This window comes from Lethenteron reissneri, chromosome 26, assembly GCF_015708825.2.
Source record: "Lethenteron reissneri isolate LAM-NWPU_2019-01 chromosome 26, ASM1570882v1, whole genome shotgun sequence".
NCBI lineage: Eukaryota > Metazoa > Chordata > Hyperoartia > Petromyzontiformes > Petromyzontidae > Lethenteron > Lethenteron reissneri.
In genome coordinates, this window is record NC_083804.1 from 18,689,698 (window position 1) to 18,716,689 (window position 26,992).

General features: G+C 49.7%; 1 protein-coding gene across 1 annotated transcript in view; it reads right to left on the reverse strand.

Moving 5' to 3' along the window:
- FLT4 (fms related receptor tyrosine kinase 4) overlaps window positions 1-26,992 on the reverse strand; it is a 58,277-nt gene that overhangs the window by 23,420 nt on the left and 7,865 nt on the right. Inside the window, exons 2-13 of the mRNA XM_061560373.1 lie at window positions 25,779-25,875; window positions 24,171-24,400; window positions 22,318-22,436; window positions 20,937-21,102; window positions 19,733-19,869; window positions 18,937-19,108; window positions 18,185-18,305; window positions 16,466-16,629; window positions 15,427-15,571; window positions 12,553-12,679; window positions 11,174-11,282; window positions 7,836-9,797 (exon numbers count right to left, since the gene is read on the reverse strand). Of these exons, the coding sequence (XP_061416357.1) occupies window positions 7,836-9,797; window positions 11,174-11,282; window positions 12,553-12,679; window positions 15,427-15,571; window positions 16,466-16,629; window positions 18,185-18,305; window positions 18,937-19,108; window positions 19,733-19,869; window positions 20,937-21,102; window positions 22,318-22,436; window positions 24,171-24,400; window positions 25,779-25,875 (3,549 nt within the window). The remainder of the gene's footprint in view (window positions 1-7,835; window positions 9,798-11,173; window positions 11,283-12,552; window positions 12,680-15,426; window positions 15,572-16,465; window positions 16,630-18,184; window positions 18,306-18,936; window positions 19,109-19,732; window positions 19,870-20,936; window positions 21,103-22,317; window positions 22,437-24,170; window positions 24,401-25,778; window positions 25,876-26,992) is intronic.

The window sequence follows — 26,992 nt, forward strand, 5'->3', positions numbered from 1 at the left end:
GCGCGCAAGCCCCATTGTTAGGAAGGGTAAGGGAGTAATTAGGATTTACGCCATGCACGCAGCACACTGATTAGCATATCAACAGCGCCTGGGGACTGCCGTGCGCGGGCTTGGGGTGCACGAGCCCATTGTTCAGCGCAGCATCCCCTTTGGAGGTAGGGAGGATAAATAGAGGAGCGCAGAGGGGAAATCGCTCTCTTACTCCAGCGCCAGGCGACCAGACGCAGCTCGAGCCAGCGACCCGGACGTCCGTGCGACGCACCGAGGCACGCGGTTAACACAAGGATCAGCGGACCGCCGTGGACACTTAACAGTGAGTAAGAAGGGGAATTAGAATCATAGCCGATAAATAGGGAATAGGTACAGGTTTAGTGGAATAGGCCAGCCTCGTCGACTCACTGATTCAACATCAATTCGCAGGTGGCATATAATAAATCATTAATAGCGAAGAGTGGTCTCGCGTGATCTTGTCGTGCAGTGTGAGCGTGTGGGTGCGCTGTGTGCACAGTGGTTCGCCACGTGAGTGAGCGCTGCGCGGAGCTGAGCGCGCGGGTTGCGTGTGGGAACGCGTGTGGTACTGTGTGTGCGTAAGCTCGCGGCGTGCGTAATCGGCGTACCCCAGGTGCGCGATTGTAACGTGAGCGGCCAGCGCGGCGCAGAGAAGCGCAAGAGTGAGTGCCGTACAGAGCTGTGTGTGTGGGTGTGCGCGTACGTAATTAACCATGCCTGCTACGCGGACCCGCGGTGGAGTGGAACCCTCGGGCGACGGCTCCCACACCATGGGTGAGGAACTTAGCAGCGGTTCGCTTAGCAGCGGGGGGGCGATTGATGATGCTAGCCCGGCCGTTAGCATTATCGAGGGAGGGATTTCGGGGGCTAGCGACCCCCACAAATTGGTGTCGGAAGCGGTACGGACCCCCGCGTTACCTCACGCTAAAATAAGACTAATATTTACCGGCCGGGGGGCCCCTTCGTGGAAGGCATTCGCCCGCAATCTCTTAGGGGCCAAGGAAATTAATGGATGGACGGACGCGCAGGCAGTACGTCAACTTAATATGAATCTTGATGGGCGGGCAGCCGATTTTGTAGAAGCGTTACCCGCGAGCGCACAGACACAGCTAGAGGAGCTGATGCACCGACTCGATCAGCGCTTTGGCACGCGTGACGAGGAGGAAGCAAAATCGGCCTTAGAGGCGCGCCGGCGCCAACCTGGCGAAGATCTACGTGATTACGCCGAGGATGTGCGCGAGTTAATAAAGATCGCACGCCCGGGGTACGCAACTGATGTTATTGAGGAACTGGCCGCCGAGAAAATCCAGCGGTACCTGTCTCGCACGGCGTGGTGGCAGCCAGACATGAGCTGCCCACGTCTTCCCTTTAACACCCTTGTCGAGCGCGCACGTAAGTGTGAAAGAATTCACAGCGAACGCGCGCAGCTCCGGGGGCTGGGACGAGAGCGCGCCATTGCGAGCCTGCTCTCGGAAGACGAGGAGGAGGAACAGGAGCTCGCGAGGAAGGTAAGGGGCCGGGAAAGAGAGCCTCCAGTGTCCCGCGAGACAACCCCGGGATGGGTTGCCGGTATACAAACGGGTATAAAGGATGTCTCCGGCCAGGTAAACCAGGTACGCGAGGACGCAAATAAAAATATGAAGACCCTCCAGTCTGAGATGGGTGAACTACGCTCGACAGTAGGGGGACTAGCCGGGAGGGTGTCCCAATTAGAGTCCGATTTGGGACAACTGCGTACTGGGAGAGGGAGCGGACAGGGGACCCGCTACGGAGCCGCCGCCCCTCCCCGGGCATGTTATATGTGCGATCGCCGAGGGCATCTAGTGAGGGACTGTCCTCAGGTCGCCCGAGCTAGACAAGAGCTAAGGTCAAACACTAAGGCCCCCTTAGAGAGGGGACCACCGGGGGGTGAAATCGACGTAGCCCCGACACAAACAAGGTGTGAGAATAATGGCGAGCGAGTGATCTCCACACAGGTTCCAGCAACAACGCCCACAGAAACGGTGACTCCTGGCGACTGGCTGCGGGAGCTGGTGGCGGGGATCACGGGGGCCACGTCGCTGGTGGAAGGGGAGGTTAACGGAGTGCGTACCCGAATCCTGCTGGACACGGGGGCGGTGGCCTCGCTCGTGAGCGCAGCGCACTGCAGCGCGATCGGGGTCGACGTGCGTCGCCTGCAGGCACCGGACCGCGCGCTGCACACGGCGAGCGGAGCCGGAATGGGGCTGCTCGGGAGAGCCACCCTAGAGGTCCGCATAGGCAGTCAGGTGTGCACCCAGGAGTTCTACGTGTCGAGTGCGTTGTGTCACGAGTGTATCGCAGGTACCGACCTCTTAGAACGGCTGGGACTCAACGTGCAACCCCGCCAGCGATGCGCCACCATGGAGAGCAACGGCGAGCGGATACCGTTCCTGGGACGAGAACCGACGCGCCGCCGCTTTGCACCTGTGGCCGCTATCCTGACGACGGCAGTCACCATCGGCCCGCTCACCGAGATGCTGGTGCCGGTGGCAACATCCCCCACCGACCCCGCGCTCCGACCATCAGGGGAGGTAATGCTAACTCCTCACCCGGAGTTGGCAAAACGGTATGGGGTTGTGGGATCCGCCACGTTGGTAAACGCAGATGGGGACCGATTGTTTATGCGGATGTTTAACCCCCACAATACCCCCGCGATACTGCGACGGCGCACCCCGATAGCCACAGTACACCCCCTGCACGCACGCCACTCTAACGACTCGGTGTTCGCACTCTGGGCTGAGGACCCCGGTCGTCCTGAGGGTGAGCAGGACCTGGCCTGGCGAGTCGGCCCGACTCCCCGAGCCGAGGTCGTTCCCCTGCTCGACGCGTTACATGTACCATGGGCGGACTTACCTAAGGGAGAGGCCGATCGGCTGCGCGAGTTACTGCGGGAGTATGCCGACGTGTTCAGCGAACACGACTCGGACGTGGGTCGGACCGACCTTGTTAAGCATCAAATTGACACCGGTGCAGCCCGACCCATCAAACTCCCTGCGTACCGAGTGGGCGCACCCGAACGCGCCCAAATCAAAGAGGCAGTTGGGGACATGCTTCGCGATAACATAATTCAGCCCTCGGCGAGCCCCTGGTCAGCCCCGGTGGTACTAGTAACGAAAAAGGATGGGTCAACCCGATTCTGCGTCGATTACCGTAAACTAAACGCAGTCACGCTCGGCGATGCCTTCCCCATACCTCGCATCGACGACACCTTCGACAGTCTCGCAGGAGCGCGGTATTTTTCCACCCTCGATCTGGCGTCCGGTTACTGGCAGGTGGAGATGACGGAGGAGGATCGGCCAAAAACAGCATTCACCACCCCGATGGGCCTGTTTGAGTTTCGAGTGTTGCCGTTCGGACTCACTAACGCGCCCGCGACGTTCCAGCGGTTGATGGAGTTGGTGATGCGGGGCTTGCAGTGGGAACAGTGCCTGATTTACTTGGACGATGTGATAGTGTTCAGTAGATCTTTGTCTGAGCATTGGTCCAGGCTTCGAGAGGTGTTCCAGCGACTGCGAGCGGCTCATCTCAAGCTCAAGCCACGTAAGTGTTACATCGCACAACGCGAGGTGGGGTACCTCGGGCATCGCGTCAGCGAGGCAGGCGTGCGCACCGATCCGGAGAAGGTACGCGCCGTAGTGGAGTGGCCACGGCCAAGGAATCTGACGGAGATCAGATCATTTTTGGGGCTCGCCACCTATTATCGTCGATTTGTAAAGGGATTCAGCGAGATTGCACGCCCCCTCACCCAACTCACCTCCCCTAAGCACCCCTACCAGTGGACGGGGGCCTGCCAGACGGCCTTCACCACTCTCAAAGACCACCTCACCCACGCCCCCACCCTCGCTTTCCCCGATTTTACCACCGATTTTATTTTGGACACCGACGCCTGCAGCAGCGGGCTGGGCGCGGTGTTGTCACAGGTACAGGATGGGACGGAACGAGTCATCGCGTACGCCAGCCGGACCTTGAGTGGGGCCGAGCTGAACTATTGCGTGACCCGCCAAGAGTTGTACGCCGTGATTTTCGCATGCAAACAGTTCCGGCCGTATTTGTACGGCAGGAGATGTCGCGCACGCACTGACCATTATGCTCTGCAGTTTCTTCTTACATTCAAGGAGCCGCGGGGGCAGATGGCCCGGTGGTTGGCGCAGTTGCAGGAGTACAACCTGCAAATCGAGTATCGGGCTGGCCGGACGCATGCAAACGCGGACGCCTTGTCGAGGCGACCCACGGTGTACGCCGAGACGAGGGCGGAGGAGGCCTGCCCGTGTTTCACGGGGGGACGCTGCCGGCAGGCAACGGACCCCCGAGAGGCCGCGGCCACTGACCCCCCCCCAGCGAGGGAGAGTGCAGTGTGCGCCACAGAAACCCTCACAGGTGGCACTGAGGATCCCGTCGACCGCCCGGCAAGCGCGGGACCCGCGGCTCGGGACCCGATCGGACGGATCCAGGAGGACGTCGGCTGCGCCTTCCCGGGCCTAAACGACGAGCAGCTGAGACAGACCCAGCAGCGAGATCCGGATCTGGCGGCAGTGGAGGCGGCACTGCGGGAGGAAAAGAGCGCCCTACCAGGACCCTGGAGCGGTTTGTATGCCCGGTTGTGTGTGCGGAACGGAGTGGTACGGGAGTTAACCGAGGCCGGCCAGCCGGGGTGCATCTGTGTTCCTGCCCAGGTGCGACCCCAGCTGCTACGGCTGGTGCATGACCACCCACTCGGGGGCCACGATGGGGAACGACGCACTCGAGAGACCCTGCGTCGCCAGTATCTCTGGCCCAAATTGGCACAAGATGTGGCCGCCTGGGTGCAGGGCTGCCGGGCCTGTCAGCAGTGTGGGCAAAAGCCGGCGAGGTACCAGGTACCCCTGAGGCCGTTCCGAGTCAGTCGGACGAATCAGTTGGTCGGAATCGACCTGCAGGGGCCCTTTCCACGATCCCACCGGGGCAACCGGTATATTCTCGTAGCGGTGGAATACTTCACCCGCTACCCCGTGGCGGTGGCTATCCCGGATAAAACAGCCCTTGTAGTGGCCCGGGCCTTCGTGGAAAACTACGTACTTAAGTGCGGGATCCCCGAACGAGTCATTACCGACCAGGGTAGTGAATTCGAGGCCGAACTATTTCAGGCGCTGTGCCGAGAGTTCGGGATCCAGAAGGACCGAACCACGGCGTATCACCCCCAGGCGAACGGGATGGTAGAGAGGATGAACCAGACTCTGGCCGGGAAGCTTAAACGCATGGCGGCCGCGAATCAACAGGACTGGGACGAACACCTTCCCTATGCCCTGTTCGCCTACACCACCGCCGTTCACACCTCTACAGGACAGACCCCGTTCCTAATGATGTTTGGTCGCGAGTCTCGCCTGCCCGCAGATCTGCTGTTCGGTGTTCCTCCGCCGCAACGGGAGGAAGGGAGCCACCCCGTGGAGTACTTGCTGGAGACCCTGCGAGGGGCCAGGGGCCGAGCCTGCCCGCACGGAGAGGCCGCGCACCAGCGGCAAGAGCAGGGCGCCCGACCCCGTATGGAGCCCCCCTTCTACACTGCGGGCTCCGAGGTGTGGCTGTACACTCCCCGCGTCGGTGCCGGACAGGTGGGGAAGCTGACCACCTACTGGCGAGGACCCTGGATTGTGAGACGGCAGATCTCACCATGGACGGTGCTGATTCAGGGAGGAGAGAGGGGCCGGGAGATGGTGGTCAACATCCGCCGACTGAAGCCGTGGCGAGCAGCCCCCGAGGGGGGGAGCCCCGCCGTCCAAGTACCCCGAAACCCCGGGGTCCCCCCACCCCCCGTGCCCGGGGGCCTCGCGCAGTATATGGGCCCCACGGAGCCCCGGGCTCCGAGGGGCCCCGGGCGGGGCCGGGGGCGACGAGGACGGCGACCCTTAAACCCCACCGCCTCTGAGTTTGTTCCCCAGCCCGCAGGTGCCAGAGGCCGAGGGGAGCCGTTGGAATGGAGGAGGAGACCCCCGCCGGAGCCCCAGGAGACGGAGCCGCCACCCCCGAGGCCAACCACAAGGGCCGGGCGAATCCCGCGGACCCCGCGGCGATACCTCGTGGGGGCAACCCAGGCGAGGTGCTCAAGTCAACCCGGGACGGGGACTGGCACCCCGGGGGGCTATGTGGTGCCACAGCGACGGGGCCGCTCTGCCGAGCCAGGGAGCCGCCCGGCTTCCCCCACCGCACTGCCCCCAATCACCCGCCCCACATAAGCACACACCCGCACGCATCCCCCCCCCCCCCCATAGAGCTGGAAGGGAAGGTTACCTGATCGACCGGTTTTTATCCGAGAGACCCTTATCGGGATTAATTCTCACGGTTTCCGGCGATCAGGGAATTGGATGACCTCCCCCGTGCTACGTGGTACCGCGGCGCTGCTGCCGGCCTTAATATGGTGTGGTCGCGGCGTGGGGCATTCGGCCACCGCGGTTGAGGCGCATTTCCCCCCACACACCCCCACGAGTCGACGGGGCAAGCAGGGGAGGCACGGGACAGCATGAATAGCGGGGTCACAGGGGCTGTTGCGCATAGTCATGGAGGGTTGGGATAATTGCGCTTGAGCGCGCAAGCCCCATTGTTAGGAAGGGTAAGGGAGTAATTAGGATTTACGCCATGCACGCAGCACACTGATTAGCATATCAACAGCGCCTGGGGACTGCCGTGCGCGGGCTTGGGGTGCACGAGCCCATTGTTCAGCGCAGCATCCCCTTTGGAGGTAGGGAGGATAAATAGAGGAGCGCAGAGGGGAAATCGCTCTCTTACTCCAGCGCCAGGCGACCAGACGCAGCTCGAGCCAGCGACCCGGACGTCCGTGCGACGCACTGAGGCACGCGGTTAACACAAGGATCAGCGGACCGCCGTGGACACTTAACAGTGAGTAAGAAGGGGAATTAGAATCATAGCCGATAAATAGGGAATAGGTACAGGTTTAGTGGAATAGGCCAGCCTCGTCGACTCACTGATTCAACATCAATTCGCAGGTGGCATATAATAAATCATTAATAGCGAAGCGTGGTCTCGCGTGATCTTGTCGTGCAGTGTGAGCGTGTGGGTGCGCTGTGTGCACAGTGGTTCGCCACGTGAGTGAGCGCTGCGCGGAGCTGAGCGCGCGGGTTGCGTGTGGGAACGCGTGTGGTACTGTGTGTGCGTAAGCTCGCGGCGTGCGTAATCGGCGTACCCCAGGTGCGCGATTGTAACGTGAGCGGCCAGCGCGGCGCAGAGAAGCGCAAGAGTGAGTGCCGTACAGAGCTGTGTGTGTGGGTGTGCGCGTACGTAATTAACCATGCCTGCTACGCGGACCCGCGGTGGAGTGGAACCCTCGGGCGACGGCTCCCACACCATGGGTGAGGAACTTAGCAGCGGTTCGCTTAGCAGCGGGGGGGCGATTGATGATGCTAGCCCGGCCGTTAGCATTATCGAGGGAGGGATTTCGGGGGCTAGCGACCCCCACATGTGTGTGTGTGTGTATATACACATGGACCATGGTAAGAGCAAGCTTGCGAGCTAAGAATAGTGGAAACTAATAGGTTCAATAAATGGAGCATATGACTCGGGATTGCATTTTGATTCAAGCATATATTATTATTTTGTCTCATTATTTACATCTGATTGTTATATTATACTATTTCTTTTCTTTAATTCTCTCCTGTACATATTTGCCCTTTCCATTATCCTAAATGTCATGTCATCTTACGCAGAATTCGCTTAAATCGAGCAAAACGGTTTCACGATTCATTGATTCCACACGCGCGTCGCGAGCGCGAGAACTGATCTGATGGACGAGTTTCCTCCTCACGTGCACCACTCACCCGTGACGCTCAGCACCACGTGGGCGCGCGTGTGCCGCACCGTCCCTCCCTGCGTGCGCGCCGCGCACACGTACACGCCCGCGTGCACGCGTGTGACGTTCACCAAGACCAGGCGGCGAACTGCCGTCGCGTTCCAGATCTCGGGGTCCAGCTGGACCCCGATGTCTTTCGGCAGTCCTTCATCCTTGTTTTCTTCTCCCTCTTCTTCTTCTTCTACTACATCACCATCATGATGATCATCATCATCATATTCTTCATCCTCATCGTAATCACTGTCATCAACTCCATCACCATTATCACCACCACCATCATCATTGTCAACATCACCTCCACCATTATCTCTGTTGTCTTGCAAATCGCCTAAAAAAAGTTGTCTTGACGCGCCTGTTTCTAGATCATGGTAATGTAAAGGCTTTTGTCTAAGATCACTGGCAAGTCCATTATTTTCTCGAAGATGTTGTCCTGAGTCTGCATTCCCCTCCTGTTGCCAGTGATTGTTGCCAATATTGTCACCATCACCTTTGTTCTCATCTCTATCGTCATCCTCGCTGCTTGCAGCATCAACATCAGTGTCATCAATGGTCATGTCAGCAGCTTGAGTGCCAGAGACATCGGACTCTGAAGAACGTGGACGTCTCTTCATCCCCAGCGAAGTGACATCACTTCTAAGCGAAACGCTATCATGCTCAGAATTGCTGATGCTACTGTCTGCAGCCTCCCGTCTCAGGCGCTTTCCTAGCCATGCCGAATCTTCGCTGGCAATGACAGAAACGCTACTTAAATGTTTTGCACCTCTTCGCGCAACTTCCATAATTCCAGTCTTTGCAACTCCAATCGGACGAAATCTTTGGATTTTTTTGGAATTGGGACTACATCTGTCATGACTCACATTCTGTCTTCCTTTCAGCCTCGGTAGGAGAAACTTTCCCTGTGGGAACCCTCCACGTTCGATCTTTGTATCCATTCCCCCAATAAACTCCTCATCGCTGTGATCTACCTCTTCAACACCATAATCTCCACCACCACCACCACCATCGTAATGATCATCAACTTCGTATTTCACTGCGCTCCTGCCACGAACGTTGCTTGTGCTTCTCTTGTGTCTGTCTCTGCTGCTTTTCCTACCATGAGAACTCTCTTTTTTGCTGCTTCTGCTCCTACTGCTGCTCCAAGTAGTGCCATCATTACTTCTGTGGCTTCTTTGACTGCTCCTGCTACGAGCACTGCCTCTGGCAATGCTTCTGCTGCTTCTCCTCTTGCTTCTACAGCCAACGTCGGTCGAAGAGACGGCACCACCTTCTGGCGGTCGACGACTGTTGGCTTCCGTTCGGTTGGAGCCTCCACCAGCTACCAACCCTCCCGTCGGACCTACGACTCTGCTACTGCGCCGCCGCCGCCGCCGAACTGAGGGTGCGTGGTCATCGATGACAGCCGCCGCGGTCTCGGCCTCGCGTAAAAAAAGCAGCTTTGAGCCCCTACGTGCGCCTCCACCTACTGCTGCCAGCCTCTCCGTGGTATCAAGCGAGGCCTCTGTAAGGCTCGTGCGGGAACTTCTGCCTTTGACCGCGGTCTTTGCCGGTCCAGAGCCTACATTCTTCCGTTTTCCATGCAGAGCAGACAGCAATGGTGATGATGGTGAGGGTAGTGATGATGAAGATTTGGATATTGATGATGCCCGCCGTGAAGACTTTGATTTTGAAGATTTTGACGGTTTTGCTGATGAGGGCGATTTTGATGATTTAGATTTTGACCGTTTCAATGCTGCCGATGGTCGTGGTTGTGATGATGAAGAGGACTTGGAAGATTTAGGGGTGGCAGTGCTATTGTGATGGGCGTGGAGGACTTTTTTCTTCCATGACGGAGTCAGGAAGGCGAATCGATTGACGGAGCAACGCAAAGTTATGGTGTCTCCCTCCTCCACCGTGCGCTCACGTGGCCCGACTGAGAAGCCGTCAGGGATGTCTGAGAAGGATGAGAAGCAGACACGTGTACAGGCATCATCATCAATATGCTTTACTTCACTCGGTCAGAGGTGGCTGCATCAGTCATAATTGCCATGTCGAGAAAATCCAACCAGCCCTGCTGTGTTCCTAGATCTAAAATAAGATGACTGCCCATGATTAAACCAAACCACAACTTGAAAAACAAAACAGAATTCTCACCCTGTCGACACTAAGAGCGTCCCGGGTTTTTTTTTATGTTAAGCTTTATTTATGAGAACAAATACTTTAAAGTGACGGTCAAGCACATCATTATGACAATCTATTCAAGTCACCATTACTTTACTCCCATATGTTCAATATGGCGCTGTGGTTGCATCATTCCAGAGAGAAGTTGGAGTACATTTCCACAGCTGTAAATGCATTTTCTCGTTGAGGACGTTTGATACCTGTGTCAGACAGCCCTGGATGATAATAACAATTATAATTTGATACATAGCGTAGATGTACAGGAATAATACACATTTCATTATTTGTTTCATCTTCCATTAAAGTAGGTTTCTGCTTTAATCTAAGTTGTCTTGTGGTTGTTGTTGTTGTTTGACTTGCATCCCACTGGGATTTTTGCACACAGCGTTGGTGTACGGTGCTTTTTCTGCAATATTTTGTTGTCTTTTCTTAGATTTTCTGTTTGCACATAGTCACTTTAAGATGTTTTATTGTTCATGTTTTTGTTTTTTGTTTGTTGCGGTTGCACCCGATTCAAGAGCCGAATGGCTCACAGGGCTATACCTAATAAATGAACTTGAACTTGTTTGTGGGGAGCTTGGAAGTCTAAGCCTACTCATCAATGACAGCCGAAAAACGTCATGAAGTTTAGTTTTTGCTTGGTACAGCCTTACCCAGATCTGAGGCCTATGTTGGATGATCCCCTTGCAGCAGATAATCTTTGCGGAGCATGAAAGAGACCCTTCAAGTACTGGGAATGAGAGGCCCACTGAAAAGACTCTCAAGGAGTTGTGCAGCATCAGCTCGTGACAACATTCCCTGACATGATGCAATGTTCTGTTGGCTGAGGTTGCTCTGTAAGAACATATGATCACCTTGACTTCAACTGGTGTCACTGTCCACATCTAAACATAGGATCTCGGCGATCTTGGCCCAGCGCCCAGGCCGAACGATTCCAAGATGCCATCTCTTGCTTTACACGATATGTCAATTGTTGCCTTTTTTTGTAATGAAAAAAAAATGGGTTCAGTTCTAAGTGTATTAACACACCCACTTTACGGATACCCTAACGGAAAAGTATAATTGTGCGCAGTGGGAAGTTGACGGAGCGATGGAGACCGGAGGAAAACGGGAGGAAGGGAGAGAGGTGAGAGAGACACAATCGCTCACCTGTAACGAAGAAGTCCTTAACGTGAGCAACTCTGCCGACCTTGTTACGAGCCTCACAGCGGTACCGCCCAGACACCAAGGCTCGGGAGATGAGAAGCTCGCTCACCGTCTGTACCCAAATCGAACCCGCAGACCAGGCTGATCATATGAATAGGAAAATGCCATTGTGTCATAGAGACCACAATACACGGGGACAATTTTGGGGGCAATCATTTCCAATAATAATTACTGGTAATAGTTGCACAATTTTTTTATTGGTAAAAAAAAATTCGTATTCAAAATTTGGATAAATATGATCGCTGCTACCCTTGAGTGGGTATGTATGTTTGTATGTTGGAATTTAGTTCGCAACCTACATGGCCAACCGTGCTAATCAGAGGTGCAGGTCAATGGGATGGCAACTTGCAATGAGATGACAGACAGGATAAGCACTACTCCCCAAGTCTGTATACTTTGTAGACGAATCATTGTTCCCTAAAACACACTAAAATGACTCTGTTTTCATTGGCAATGCTAGTGATGATGCCTGGCAACATTTTCCTTAACATCTCCACAGCTTTAACTCATACACATACAGTATAGACCCACATTTACACACGTTCACATACAACACTCACATTTCACGCCTTTTTGCGTGTTGTTTGAAACACACAAAGATAAAGGTAAAGATCTCCCATTTAGACTTAACACACTGTTGGGGCAAGTGCTGTTAACGATCACCTTTGACGGCTGGCACGGCACACAAGGGGGTGGGTGGCCAACACCATGCCTGGCCGCCTTTGTCTCCTCAGTGGTGATGTTTACACATCGCACCAGGTACTCATTTAAGCGGAGGCCCAGAATCAGTTCAGACAATCATCACTGGCGTTGGCCATGAGCGGGAATCGAAAGCGGATTACCGGGTTCATAGTGCAGCGCGCTAACCGTTGCACTACCGCTCACACACGCGTGCACACTGGCAAGAATAACCTAAAAACTGTTGGTGCAAGTGCAGTGTGTGAACGACATTAAAGGCTATTTTTTTTCTCACACAGATTTGCTTGGACAAAAAAAGACCACGTACTCTGTCTCAAGGACCGCAAAGTAGGCCAATAACAATTCGACCACCAAGCGATTCAATGAATTGTGACGATTCAGACTGACGAGTTTAAATAATTCCTTATTTTCGTCAAATTTTTACCACCTCGCTTGGATTGTTTTTATATTTTCTATCTTGTTTTCGACAGTTATTATTCACGCCATTAGCCCAAATTCAACACTCGAGGATATATGTGTACAAATAGTAAATTATATATTTGCATTATGTTAATCACTGTTTTATTTGTATCATTCTCTCTCCCTCTTTGCCTCCATGTATGTTCTTCGGTTTCCCATCATGCCTTGTTCTTTCCCTGCAGGATGATGCTGCTTGTCGTGATGCTGGCGATGGGATTATGGGACGGGGACACCTCCTTGGACACTGTCACATTCTGCCACGCCTTCGGACTGGTGTGGCACACGTGCTGCCTGCAACAAGAGAGACATCCTTGGACCACCCAAAGGGAAAGAAACCTTCGCATATACCATATGTCCAATATAAACCAGAAACAAACACACACATACGCCATTAAATCCATAGTGGAGGCACTTGAACTGTAACAGAGGCATGCACATTCGAGGAAACAGAGTCACTCTTACATCGCCCATGGAGACACGGACATGTTAACATCCCAGAGAGGCAAAAATATCGTAAGGCACCATTCCAACATTTAAACAAAACCGTGACGTAATTACTCTGAATGTGCCCCATCATTCCAGATCCTGGAATCGAAGCAGATTGAGTTTGGTTAGTATGGGAGACTGACTGGGAGTACCAGATGTGTGTAGGTTTGGGCTGCGAGGTGGCTAGGAGATGGCAGTACCTGACTGTACAGTAATATATTTTGGAATCTGTGTGAAGCTTTAAGAGGTATACACTCTTTTGCACGGGTTTTCTCCAGGTACTCTGGTTGCTTTCTACATACAAAAACACTCATTCGTGGAATAAATAAGCTCAGTGAGTCTTTTTTCTGGGTAAATACTGTAAAGCACATCACTACTTTCAATGTAACCCACAGTCACAAGGTCCAAAACTGGGATAAAGTCCAAGGACTAATACACAGGGAGACATGGACTCCAGTGCAACCTTGATTTGGTTTATGAAGCTGACCTCAGACACCTAGAGCCCATCTGCTGTCGACATTACGACCATAATCATAATCCTAACCACCTTTGCCCTAATCCAGTGTTCGTCCCAAATTACACTGGAGGCATATTCCAATTTACCTCCACAGAGAATCGATGGCTTGCCGCTATACGGGGTCACAACATGATTTGAGAATTTTGATTTAAAGCTTTCGTGACTGCAGGGATTCATATTCTTGGTTCTTTCGGTAAAGTCACGTAGAATGGAAATAATATTTTAATATGTTTTATATTTTTAATATTTTATTATTTCACTTCTACGTGACTTTACCGAAAGAACCAAGAATATGATTTGAGAAGTTTGTATTTTTTCACTGGCTCATTTGCTTCATCAGTATACATGTTAAATTTAGCATACAATGTGCATATAGTTTTTATAAACAATATGTAATTTATTATTACACATATGATTCGATCCTGTATTATACTCGTTCAAATCAATTATAATCGATCAATTGTTGCATGCCTATTTGACAATACTGCGACCACCGCTGTTATAATATCAACAGGAATCCCTCCCATTAATCATGTATGGGCACTGTCCACCTGCATAATTTCTGCCTCTTGTTTTATGCATTATCACCACTAAATTGCGTGCCAAGTGACCGAGGGCAAGTCGGATGAAGTTTAGAAAAGTGATGTAAACATGCAGAAAAAACTACTATCAACTCCCGTCTGTCACGTTTTTACCATCATAGAACCTCCATTGGGAAACACAGAAATACAAATTGCGAGAAACCCCAAAATGTCTCACTCCAGGCCAGTTTCTTCTCACATCCGTCCACGGCCCACAATGTGACTGCATCATAGACAGATACTGTACTCAATCTGTGAAATGTATGTGGATGTGATTTTTTTTGCGAGAAAAGTCATAACCTGCGTATTTATAAACCAAAACAAAACCACGTCTCATTTTGCCACCGGTTTTGTACGAAACTGCAATTTGTACGGGGTCCTCATCCAGTTAAATAAAGGACATTGATTGACTGCATGTTTGACTGCAGGCGTCACGCTATGGACATCGACCCCTCCTGGAGATTACGTCCGCGACGGAGAAATCGCGTCGTGTAGGAGTGGAGTGCACGGAGGTGAGCGAGGGAATGAGATGTGTACGGTTAACGAGACACGGAGGGGACGCGAGTGCAAGGGCTACGCGCCCTCCAGCTCATTACCATGACATTCAGCTTCCGTTTGATGCGGCAGATGCGTATGACAAAAGCACGCATGCACGCACGCATTCGCGTGTACAAATACGTTTGAGCATGCGTATGTTTGTGAGCGAGGGAGTGGCGGCACATTGATTAGTGCGCCGTGCATGGTCAACGTCAACAGCGTGTGATATCTGAACCTGTACTGGGCCTCACCTAGGTCGATTCTGCCTTAAAATTACTGTGTAAACTTCAGCAGTTGGGGTGGAAAAGGTGGTTGGACGTGGTCCCCCCACCTCCCTCGCACGCCATACCGGCCTTCAATTGAGGGATGTTTGTCTTCGCGTAGTTGTGAGTGGGTGCGTTTCTCATGACTGCCAATGCGCATTTTGACATTGTGTGTAATGAAAGGCATTTGTGTTGAGGATAACGACGATGTAAACGAGTGTTCATAAGCACGGGTGACTATACGTAGCCCTTCGTATGTGTGTGATGTGTGAGTGTATATTTGGGTAACTGCAGGGGATCTATCAAGGCTGGAATGGCATATAAAGTGGTGGTGGTGGTGTGGCTGCAGTGCAATGTCTGGTCACCTTAGACTCTCACCCAATGCACGCCCTCAATATGCACCTCGCCTTGTGGCTACTCTTTGTTTCCGAGCGTGTGCGTGTGCATGTCGCAAGCACACGTGGCCCATTTGCCAGTCATTTCAGTCAGTCAACCCATAACACCTGGCCACGTCCCGTGACTTCCTGCCAGCAGCGAGCCTTACTCACATCACGCGACCTCAAGGTGCACTTAGCCTGGCACAGGTACGGTGGTGACGTCACCGGACGGCAGTTGTTGATGTGTGTGTGTACGTGTGTGTGTGTGTATACGCACTGCTCCGATTGCTGGCAGGGCTGCCACGACCACGTGATGTCTGGAGCCGGGGTCGCATACACAGTGCACCCCAGCGACTGCATATGATCCATCGCGTGCACGTGGTGCACTTTCGGGGACAGGGCCTCCTGTATACTGGGGGGCACTGCGAAGACAAAGAATAGATTTCATCAGACTGCTGTTAGAGCAAGTGCACTGAGCGAGCACACTGAGACGGCACACGACGGGGTGCGGGGATGGGCAGCGCCACATCTGATCACCTTTGCCCATTGCTGAGGTTTACAAACGGCGCAAGGTGCTCATTTAAGTCGTGAGTGGGAATCAAACTCGGGTTGCTGGGTCCATAGTGCAGTGCGTTAGCCACTGCGCCACCACTCCCCACACACAAGACAAAGATCCCTTCAGTGCAGCCACAATAATGTAATTTTGCTGTGACGGTGCCACCTGAAGACGGAAGCTTGTGTTGCCTCCGAAACGTCGTGATTTAATTTATTTTTATTTTATTTTTTACCTACGTGACTTTACCGAAAAAACCAAAGAGTATGGACCCTTGCAGTCACGAAAACTTCAAATCTAGAATCACAATAATGTTGTTAGGGCAATCGCCGTTCGAGAGCACTTAACGTGGTCGGCACGAGGCACACAAAGTGGCGATTTGACCAGTACCAAGCACGATCACTTGCATTTATCACTGCAGTGAACTAACCTTTGCACCGCTTGAAAACCTGAGGTATGTAGGTTTTTTTTAATTGTAGCATTGTTTTCAGTTACTTCATGTTTAATACACACGTGTTTTCTGTGATTTGGGATTGTTTCCATTTAGGATGTTTTCATATAGAATCGAAACACAACTGGGATCTCGATGTGTGCTGCGTTACTTTACGGCCCAGAAATTTGAAATTTTAATCTCAACAGGTATTTACTTTGTTTAAATAAAGTATCGCTGCTGATGATGACGATGAAAGAGCTTTACTTGAGCTGCCCCCTTTGAGCCAATGTGAAGCACGCAGGCGTGGTGGACCCTCGCACGCTGTCTCACCATTGACGAAGAGGCTGAAGGGGAGCGTCTCTCTCAGGGAACCTCTTGCGCCCTCCACTGTCACCGTGTACTTGCCAGTATCGGCCTCCGTGACCTCGGCAATCGTGAGCGAGAGATTGCCACGACCCAGGATTGTTCGCCAGAGGGCCCAGCCTTCCCGCTGCCTGTGGGAGCGCGACAGTCACGCCACGACGTCCCAATTACCGTGTGTACATTTACACTTGTCACGCAGGCTCTTGTCGAGATTTTGGATTCAAGAAATAGCCTTGTTATGCTATTTCCAAGTGCACAGACAGATATACGTCTGTTTAATTATTTTATTCCTACCATGATCCATAACGCTGCACAGCAGCAGCACAAGATAATATTGCTCCTGCACTACGGCCTTGTCTTGGAGGTGCAGTGCTCGTACCAATTTCGTCCGGGTAATCCGACAGTGTGAGACTGAGAAGATCCATGGTGGTCCAAAATTATTGCCTTAGCCAATGACAATGAATAATCAGAATCTTTATCCTGGAGAAATTCGATGAGCGACATAGCTCTTTTTCACAAATTTCCAGTAGGGGCAAGTCAGCAAGTTACAATAAACAATAAAAAAAAACGATAGGAGTGAAAAGAAGAGAAAGGGTAAGCAAGTCACTTAAAATAAATAAATATAAACCATATAAGTGCAAATTGCATAAGAGAATACATTCCTGCCGATTTTTCAACACATAATGCAAGCTTGGGCAATGAAACATAACAAGAAAACCAGTCTCAGGCAACACCAGCACTAATCTTCTGCTTCAGAAGATTTACGATGTTCAGGGAGGAAACAAGGTTGTTCCAAAACTTTGGTGCTGCGATGGCAAAGGCTTTGTCACCTATTCTTTGGTTCTTTCGGTAAAATCACGTGGATAGAAAAATAATAATAAAAAGAAAGTGAATAAAAATGATACAAAATTTAATAAAAATAATAAAAACAAATAAACCACTAATGTAGACTGTAGCCTGGTTCTTCATCGGAGTGAGCGTACTGGTAGTCTATAATGTAGACTGTAGCCTGGTTATTAAGTTTGGTGAGTGTACTGGCAGTCTATAATGTAGACTGTAGCCTGGTTCTTAACCTTGGTGAGTGTACTGACAGCCTATAATGTAGACTGTCGCCTGGTTTTAAGCTGGTGAGCATATTGGCAGTCTATGATGTAGACTTATTCTAAGTCCCAAGACTATTTCTCAGGATGGTCCTACCCTGGGATGTTCGGCCAGTTTGTTTTAAGGAGATTTTTGCATGCGGTAAGGAAGTAAAAAAACGTCATGCTTATACGGGGATAACACAAAAATATCCGCAGGCACAAAACCCACACTTCCTGTACTACCGTACGAGGTATGTATGTTGAACCTTTTTCGCACTATATGTAGCCAACTGTGATAATTGGAGGTGTAAAGGAAGGACAACAAACTAAACACAACGATAATTTCTAAAGAAATTCGTTTTCAATCTATATTTAAAAGTGCATCGCTCCAGTGGCTTCTTAATATCGGAAGGAAAAGCGTTCCAAATGGCTGCAGAAGGACATCTGAAAACACTGCGATGCAGTGACTTAGGTGTTGAATTAAATTATGTTATAGTCCGATTGAAATGGTTACGATTCAAATGGTTCGAAACTATCTCAAATGGTTTGTGCGTGCGTGTGTGTGTGTGCGTGCGTGCATCAATGCGTTCTCGCGGTCCCGCACCAGGTGATGCGCACAGGAGGGGGGTAGGCTCGGACTTGAATGGACATGCGGGGACTGTTCCTGCCCAGCCGAGTTTCCAAGTGTGGACTTCCCTTGTATGACACGTTCAAGAACGGCGCTTCTGCAATTACGGACAGCGAGAGTGCACGCATCCTTTTGAGAGCGACGCAGACAATCATGATTGGGGGGGGGGGGTACAGACAAATGTAGGCACTGTAGGGAAAATAACACAGGTGTGCTGATGAGAGGTCATGAATCAGGCCTTGGCCAGTTGAGTGGATGGATAGCAATGGCCAAAATGAGACCAATATGTACCTGTCATCGCAGCCACTTTAATGTCTCCCATCATCTTTAACAATAATATTCTAAGGTATTGTAAAAAAAAACATTCATCTGCTTGGCACAACATTCTCATCCGATCTGTTATGAAATGGCTGTGTTACTAATCTGGATAAAAAGGCATTAGAGAAGCTCGGGTTTTTTCCCCCCATGCCAAAGGCTCTGTAACTCGCGCCGGGCAACTCGAAGTTAGCGATGTTGTGGCAAGAGTCAATCTCCAGGGGGTCCAGAACCGGTTCAGATAATCGTCGCTGGTATTGGTGGCCTTGAGCAGGAATCAAACTCGGGTGGCCGGGTTCATAGCGCAGTGCACTAACCACTACACTACCGCTCCCAACACACTAACAAAGACCCCCATATAGCCTTTAACAGACTGTTAGGACAAGTGCTGTCACCTTCACGCACACACGTACCATACACAACCACATTCTTGCTCTTCTTCATGTAATTGTCGCCACTGTCCGCCCTGCACACGTACTCCCCTGCATCTTCCATGTGCACGTTCTGCACGGTGAGTGTCGCCACGAAGTGGAAATCCTCGTACACCTTCTTCATCATCTGCTGCGTGATCACCTCGCGGCTCACCTGCCTCGCGCGACCAACACACTCCTCAATCGCACTCTCTGGTCGCGCCACCCATTCACGCCCCTTCAAATGAGCTACTCAGCCGGTGTGGTGGTAGTCGTGGTGACACACGCTTAAGCCACAGTTCTACTGTGGCCATGCAAGTGGACTACATAGTAAAGCACTGTCGTCGGTGCTCCTTCAAAGAATGTGGAATAGTAAAACTACGCAGACTCTCTCTCCTGAAGCCTTTTCCCAGTTAGCAGCCCTCGACGCTCCTGAACGTATTGCTATCATATGCAAGAATAGTATGGAATAATTACCCGGGAAAATCAACGTCTTCAAAATGTTTTCGAGGTTTAGATTATGTTAGTCGGGGGTAAGGCCTCTTCTGATTTGCTCTCGCTCGCCATCTACTAATAGTGATATTTGTGCCATTCCAATACAACGAGGCCATCACGAAAGTGCTGTTTCACAAATGGGTATAGTTCGCCAGTATGGACATGATCATGCTGTGGTTTTACGCAATTAAATAATTTTCGAGAAATGTTGTTCGTTAAAAGTTTAAGAAATTTTGAAAATTCGTGATCCTTTGTGAAAATTCGCAATCATTAGTTTTCCGGTCGTGTGTGCATTTATTCCTACCGAGCGGCGCGGGTAGTCCCAGCTGAATTTCACTCTCACGTTGGGCTCCGTCCTGACCTCACAAGTGACGGTCAGATTCTCACCGACAACCCGCTCACCAGCACCCTCCGCCGACACGCGTATGGACAACATATTCCCTGCACACAACATCGCCAACGGCGGTCATTTATTAACGAGTGGTGGCAACATCTCTAGAAATCTGTGTCAAGTGTGCTTTGCTGCAAGGGGTAGTGGAGCAGTGAAGGCTTGCTCAGGGGAAGGTCACAAAGCAGACTGATTTAGCGATCTCCAGTGACCATGGCTCATGATGCGATTAAATCATCCATTATTGTACAACACCACTAGAGGCTGAAGGGGTGACATGAACAACATACGGATGCGAAAATGTTGATCCCTCGACACATGAGCTGAATACATGAGCTGAAAATTTGATGTTATGAGATTAATAATTGACTAATCAATGCATCTTACACTGCAAGCAGCTTCCCTGATTCTTGTTGCTGGAGGCCAGTTGCCAAAATCTTCCCAGTTGCACCGTTCAAGGTTCTCCACCACAGGGTCTAACTCTGACATTACTGATCCAGGTCGTGCCGATCCGAATAAATTAACTCCTCCAGCCTATGCTACACCTATGTGGCTGAACAACATTTGCATAGGCTACACGTGTAGGAGTTATTAGGCGAACATGCAGGGTTTCGGAATTGTTTCACTACCGTAGACCAAACACATGCTCCTCATCATATTCTGTAATAGACCAACGAATTTCAGTTACAGTACCATTGCACCTGCCCTCTGTAGACTATGAAAAAATATTCAACTCAGTAAAAATCAATCCAGTCACCCACGGTCTCATAAACTAAAACCTAAAAAAAAAATTTGAGTGAATAAAATCAATTTACAAACACGCAACATGCACATTAAGGTCACGTGAAGAGAGGACCAACATACGCATATATATAAATATATAAATAGGGAAGTCAGACAAGGTCAGATCACGTCCTTTAACAAAAAACTAATTAGCAATTTGGTAAGAGATGGTGTTTATATTTGCTGCATTGCTTCATCCTTGCGTTATTTCGGGTTCTTGAATCATAATGGTAGCACGATCATGATTGTGCTTACATGACTATTGAGACCACTTGAGATAAGTATTGTAGAGAATTCGTACGGACACACACACTCAGAGGCGCATGTTGGTACGCACCCACGAGCTGTAGGAGCACCAGTCCCGAAGGATGAGTTTGCCCTGCACGCGTTGCCACACACTTGAAGTTGAGGGAGAGACCTGAGTAGTTCCGTATCTCGAACCCACGACCCCGGTCCAGACGCACATTAGTCCCGTCGACAGGGAGTACTCTCTCTGGGAAGAGCTGTGAGAGTGAGGCGAGGAGTTATACGCACGAGTGGGTGTCTTGGACGTATTTGTAAAAAAAAAGATGCACTGTTGTGGAACATTATGGTAAATAAAATATATATTTTTTTGTAAATACTGCTGTTCATAAATGAACGTAAACATGCATATGTTTTAGTTCATCAGGCTATGGGCATTGCATATGCAAGTCACAGTGCGATTGTGGTCATGCAACTGAAACTATGGGAAATATAGTAAAGCACTGTAGCCTGTGCCCCGTCAATGAAGGAATAGCACAACTTCACCAACTCTCTCTCTCCTTAAGCCTTCTCGTGGCTATCAACCCTCAACATTGGCATGTACGAAGTACAAAATGATACAACGGCATTTGTTTAAGCACCAAACGCTGGATAGGTTTCAACACTCTGGATCTCATCAGCAGTCACAGTTGTGAAATAAATACTGCTGGGTTGCCAGATGTTATTGGCAAGCAAACTCCCAATACACAACGGGGACCAATTCAGAGGTGGCAGGGTAACTCAGTGGTCAGAACCCTGAGCCAGCAGCATTCAGATCACGGGTTTGAATCCAAATTTCAGCCACCTGTCACTAAAAAACAAAGCTCTCAAGTGGAGTGAGTCGATGGTCTCAAAACAGCCACCAGTAAACCCATGATTTAAAAAAAAAACCTTTATATTCAATTTAGGGGTTTTGACTTATTTTGGCTATGTACAAAATCAGATTTTGTTTAAAGTATGTTTGACTGCTATGCAGGCAGCATTTCTCTATAATGGTGAATGTGGGAAATGGCTTCCTTATTGTGTGCATAACAAAGAGTTATTGAAGGGATCATTAAGGGATATCTCAGATATTCCTTCTGTGGAACCATTCTCCAAAACAAAGGGGCGATGCATTGCTCTGTGAGCATTCCAAACGGATTTGTCTCAAGACGTGACGTCGACAGCACCTATGGAATACATTTGGAAATATAAAGGAAAACTATTTTAAGAACAAACACGACTATTGTGTCATATACTATCCTCTGCCATAGGAATGCGGAATTTCCCACATGAACTCATTTCCAAAACAGACGTGTGCGCATCACATGTTTATTGGTGCAGGGAGTCATTGCCTTTTGTTTGAAACGCGTATGTCTGCATGCATACGTGTACTACTCTGCTTTTTGGCTCTAACACATGTGTATGTGTGCGTGCGTAAATACGCGTCACGTCACCTGCATTAGCGTAAGCTCTGAGTCGGGTTGAGTTGCACGGCACGGGATGAGCGCCGATTGGTCCTTGCGCGCATATACGATTGTGATGTCATTATCAGGGAGCACTTGTCGAATTGGATCTACATCAACATCGACACAATCATCAACAACCTTAATATGAACATGAAAACCCATTCATAATAACAACATTCAACATCGCCATCAATATGATCAGGATTCATACTCTCAAACAGCCACGTCAACGCCAATGTCAGCACCCTCACTAAAGACCCAAGAACCCTCACTATTGACGAAATTAACATGACCACCGTCACCGGGAACATCACCACCGTCAACGACACTCGACATCAATCCTCCCCCAGCCACCAACGTTATCCACATCGAGACCATCAACATCAGCACCATTCACCAACATCACCACCATTAAGGTCATTATCATCGCAAACATCGCCAATTATATTATTATCAATAACACCACTATCACAACACCACTATCAACACAATACAACATATTAACGCTATCGCTAATGGAGCTAGTTTCAATATTAACAACACAAATAACACCATTACGATATTAATTCCATCAGCATAACTGGAAAGTTATGGGATTAATGATCATAATTCAGGGTTGCAATTCTGTAAGAAAATTCATGATTTCGTCTCGTTTTTACCATCTCATTTGTATTTCTTCTCTCTTTGTTTTGTCTCAGTTGTGCAAGTTGTGTTCACTCCATGAGGCTAAGTGTAACAGAATTTAATTAACATTTCAACTTGATCAAGTGGAATCGATTCTCATACACACAATTTAATGCGTTTATCATCAAGTTAAGAATCGAATTTAATCTGTGTATCAATCCATCGTTACATGCCTATTAATTTGCTTCTTGACAAATAACGTGACCGCCACTACGAACAAGAACAGGAGCTCTCCGCCCCCCCCCCCCCCCCCCCCCATTGAAAACTATTCCTGCTTGGCGCGCCAAGGTGGCCAGATGTAAACTACATCGCCTGATATACAGGAGGTCGTGGGTTCAATCCTGATCCGGACGTCTGTATTTTGGAGTTTGCATGTTCGCCACATAGTCACGTGATTTTTTTTCCGGTTTCCCCCTCGACATGAAGAAATATGCGTTTAGAGTATTTGGCTGCTATAAATTTACACATGATAAGCCACTTCGTTGAGCTATCGTCTGTGGCAAGATCGCTTCTGAAAAGAGCTGTATAGTTCAGTGAGCCTTACCTGGTAAAATAAAAAATAATTTTAGTTTTCAAAAACCTGGTCACATTCAACTAAAATAATCCCAGCCATATATGTCACGCAATACCACAGCATTTCCTCCCATTGTGTTCAATAATATTATTTTCAGCCAAGTAAAACCATGAATTTGCTTCCCAAAACAATCTTACCTGACCTGTCGTGGATTGGCTATTTTAAACTAAACTGTAAAACTATAAATTCATGAATAGATTCGTTTAATACTCTACCTAAGCAGACATTGAAGACGGTTGGCTTTATTTTCCATGCTAGAGTCTCTGTAACTGCACAATTATGACTATGCCTATATAAAGCACAAATTAGATCGAATTTGTGATCGTGCTGTGATATCTGGGGTGGACCACTTCGTTCCTACCTCTCTGCGCCTGATAGAATTGAAAATAAAGCAGTGATCCAGAACTCACCAATCCACTCCAATCACTTTCTGGCCACTGCTGACCTGCGTAAAAGCGAACCATTTTGCCTTATAAAAAAAGAATCCCAAATGACACACTCACAAGCAACATGAACATAATCCGTTTACAATTCACCACCATCATCATCAGGAGCACTGTCCACAGGAATGTCGGTAACGTACCTGCAACGTACACATGCACTTTCGCCGCTCTGTGTTTACGAGTTCCTCTCCCATGCTGCGTGCAGGTGTAAACGCCCGTGTCCTCGACTCTTGCGGATGGGATGAGCAGCGCCATGCAGCGTGTGAACCCACGCGGGCACGACCCTGACCGCGATCTCGACTCGGTCACATCCGAACTCGCATTTTCACCCGAGCCAAGAGGGCCCGACCACGCAAGGGAACCACGGCCACTGCACGAGAAACACGGCGGGCCCCCCCCCCCACCCCACTTCATGTTTTTGTTTGTTGCGGTTGCACCCGAGTCAAGAGCCGCGTGGCTCACAGGGTTATCTCCATATATATAAAGGCAAAGTTGTGATTATGTGTGTCTGTTCAAAATGTTTAGCGTACTTCCCGACGTGCAACAAACTTGAAATTTGCCATGTGGGTAGTTTCCAGACTGTACACCATGCAAAATTTTTTTTAAAAGAGACTTTTGTATTTTTTGCATATATTTTGCACGGCAAGTGAGCTGTGACGTCACATCTGTCATGTGACCCGCGCATGTGGAAGCGTAACGGAGTGTGCCTGCTGATCGCGGGTAAAGTGAAACACAAATGTGTTGCAGGTCTAAGGCGTTCTTCGCGCAGCATTGCTTTATTATTTCAGTCGTTTACTGCCGTACGCACCCTGAAAGTTGTGTGTGTCTGCTGCAAGCGCGTGTATGTGTACCTATGGACGCGCGCGTGTGTGTGTGGGGGGGAGCGGTAGTGTAGTAGTTAGCGCGCTGCGCTACGAACCCGGCAACGCGAGTTCGATTCCCGCTCACGGCCACCACCGGTGACGATTATTTGAACTGGTCATGGGCCTCCTCTACGTCGACTCAGCCTCAAACGAGTAACTCGTGTGGTGTGTGAACATCGCCACTGGGGAGACAAAGGCGGCCGGCCGTGGTGCTGGCCACCCACCCCCTCGTGTGCCGTGCCGGCCTTCATAGGTGCTCGCTAACAGCACTTGCCCCATACTTTATCCTGTGTGTGTGTGGAGGGGAGCAGCGACTGTATAGCGATCTGCGCGCTGCGCTACGAACCCGGCGATCCGAGTTCGATTCCCGCTCACGGCCACCACGATTATTCGAACCGGTTCTGGGCCTCCCCTAGGTCGAATCAGCCTCAAACGATACCTGGTGTGGTGTGTGAACATCGCCACTGGGGAGACAAAGGCGGCCGGGCGTGGTGAATCTAAGTCCCGGGCGAAACCGGGTAGGAAAGCTAGTATCTAATAAATTAAACTGAAACTTCTCTCGTTACCAAGTTCGAGCCCTGCCTGGAATTGTGTCCCTCTATGACTGCATTGCTTTTGATGAGCTGACATTGTTGGCCTTATTTTTAATAGGCAAGTAGTTTGCCCCATCCTATAAAATAATAATAAAATGACTCAATTGGGATTATAGCAAATCATCGCCCCATCTACTGGCAGACTAATGTCCCAGGTCACTCTTGCAAATGAGACTCATCCTGATCTGTTAAGTTCTCACCTGGTTAAACAAAATAAACTCAAACGTCAGTGGTAAAAGACTACTTGCTTCTTCAGATGCATGTGTGTGTAGCACATGTGCGCACTTCACACCTGCACATGATTTCAATCTTCTTGCCGACCTCCGTAACGTACACATCTGAGGGTAAATCAATCACTGGGCTCTTTTGTGGACGGGAATGGGCACCGACTGTGAAAAACACACACACACACAAGGAATACATTTACAAATTCGGTACGCGCATATCCCAATAAGCATGTATCGTTGGACCAACGTTGGTATGTGGTTAGAACTCTTGGACTAAAGTTGGTGGCCCAATGCTGCACGTTTACTGGGACATTCCTTCAATTTTCTGCCAGAATGACATTTCCACTTCAGCCATTTTTGCAGTACAGTCAAACCTGTGGAAGCTCAACTCATTGTAGGGACGGCTTTCCAGTTTCGGGGAAAGTCCGGCCAACTGAAAAAAAAAACATTAAGTAATCATATTTATTTAAGCAACATTGCGATTGTGGCCGTGCAACCCAAACTATGCACCATATAGTAAGCCAATGTTTACAGCGCTCCTTAAATTGATGAGGAACAGCAAAACTACACGAACGCACTGCTGAAGCCTTCTCGCTTTAGCCTGAAGACGTTGAGTGGTATTTAGCACCTGAACATATTGCCGCCATACACAAGAAGAGAATCACTAAATTGTGTTTAAATTTACATTTGATGAACAAACTAAATAATAACAATTTCATCATCATTATCCATGGTCAATCCACTACTGGATGAAAGCCTTCCCCAACCCAACACCAGCTCTCATGATCCTGGGATGTAATAAACCACCCAGCACCTAATTATGACTCCATCTCCATGGTGGACGTGCTTTTTGATGCATACAATTCCTTGTCAACCAGTTATTATTCTTTTACCGTCGGCCATCATCATTTTGAGCCACGTGTTCTGCACAATATATGTAAAAAGTCATGAAGATGTCATTAACCTGCATTATGTTCTCGAAACCATGTGTTCCGCTTTCTATGCCTCAATGCAATTCCAAGTACGTGTCTCTCCATGCTGCTTTGCGCACTTTTCACTTTGTGTTCCATATTCTTCATGAATTGCAGTGTTTCTGAACCGCGTGTCAGAATTGCAGGTAGCACACTGCAATTATACTCTCTCTTCTATAAGAACAATGGTATGTTACTTCATCATCAACAACAACAATTTGCTTTTTTTTCGATTTAAAGCTTTCGTGACTACAGGGATTCATCTTCTTGATTCTTTCAGTAAAGTCACGTAGACAGACCTGTTCTTC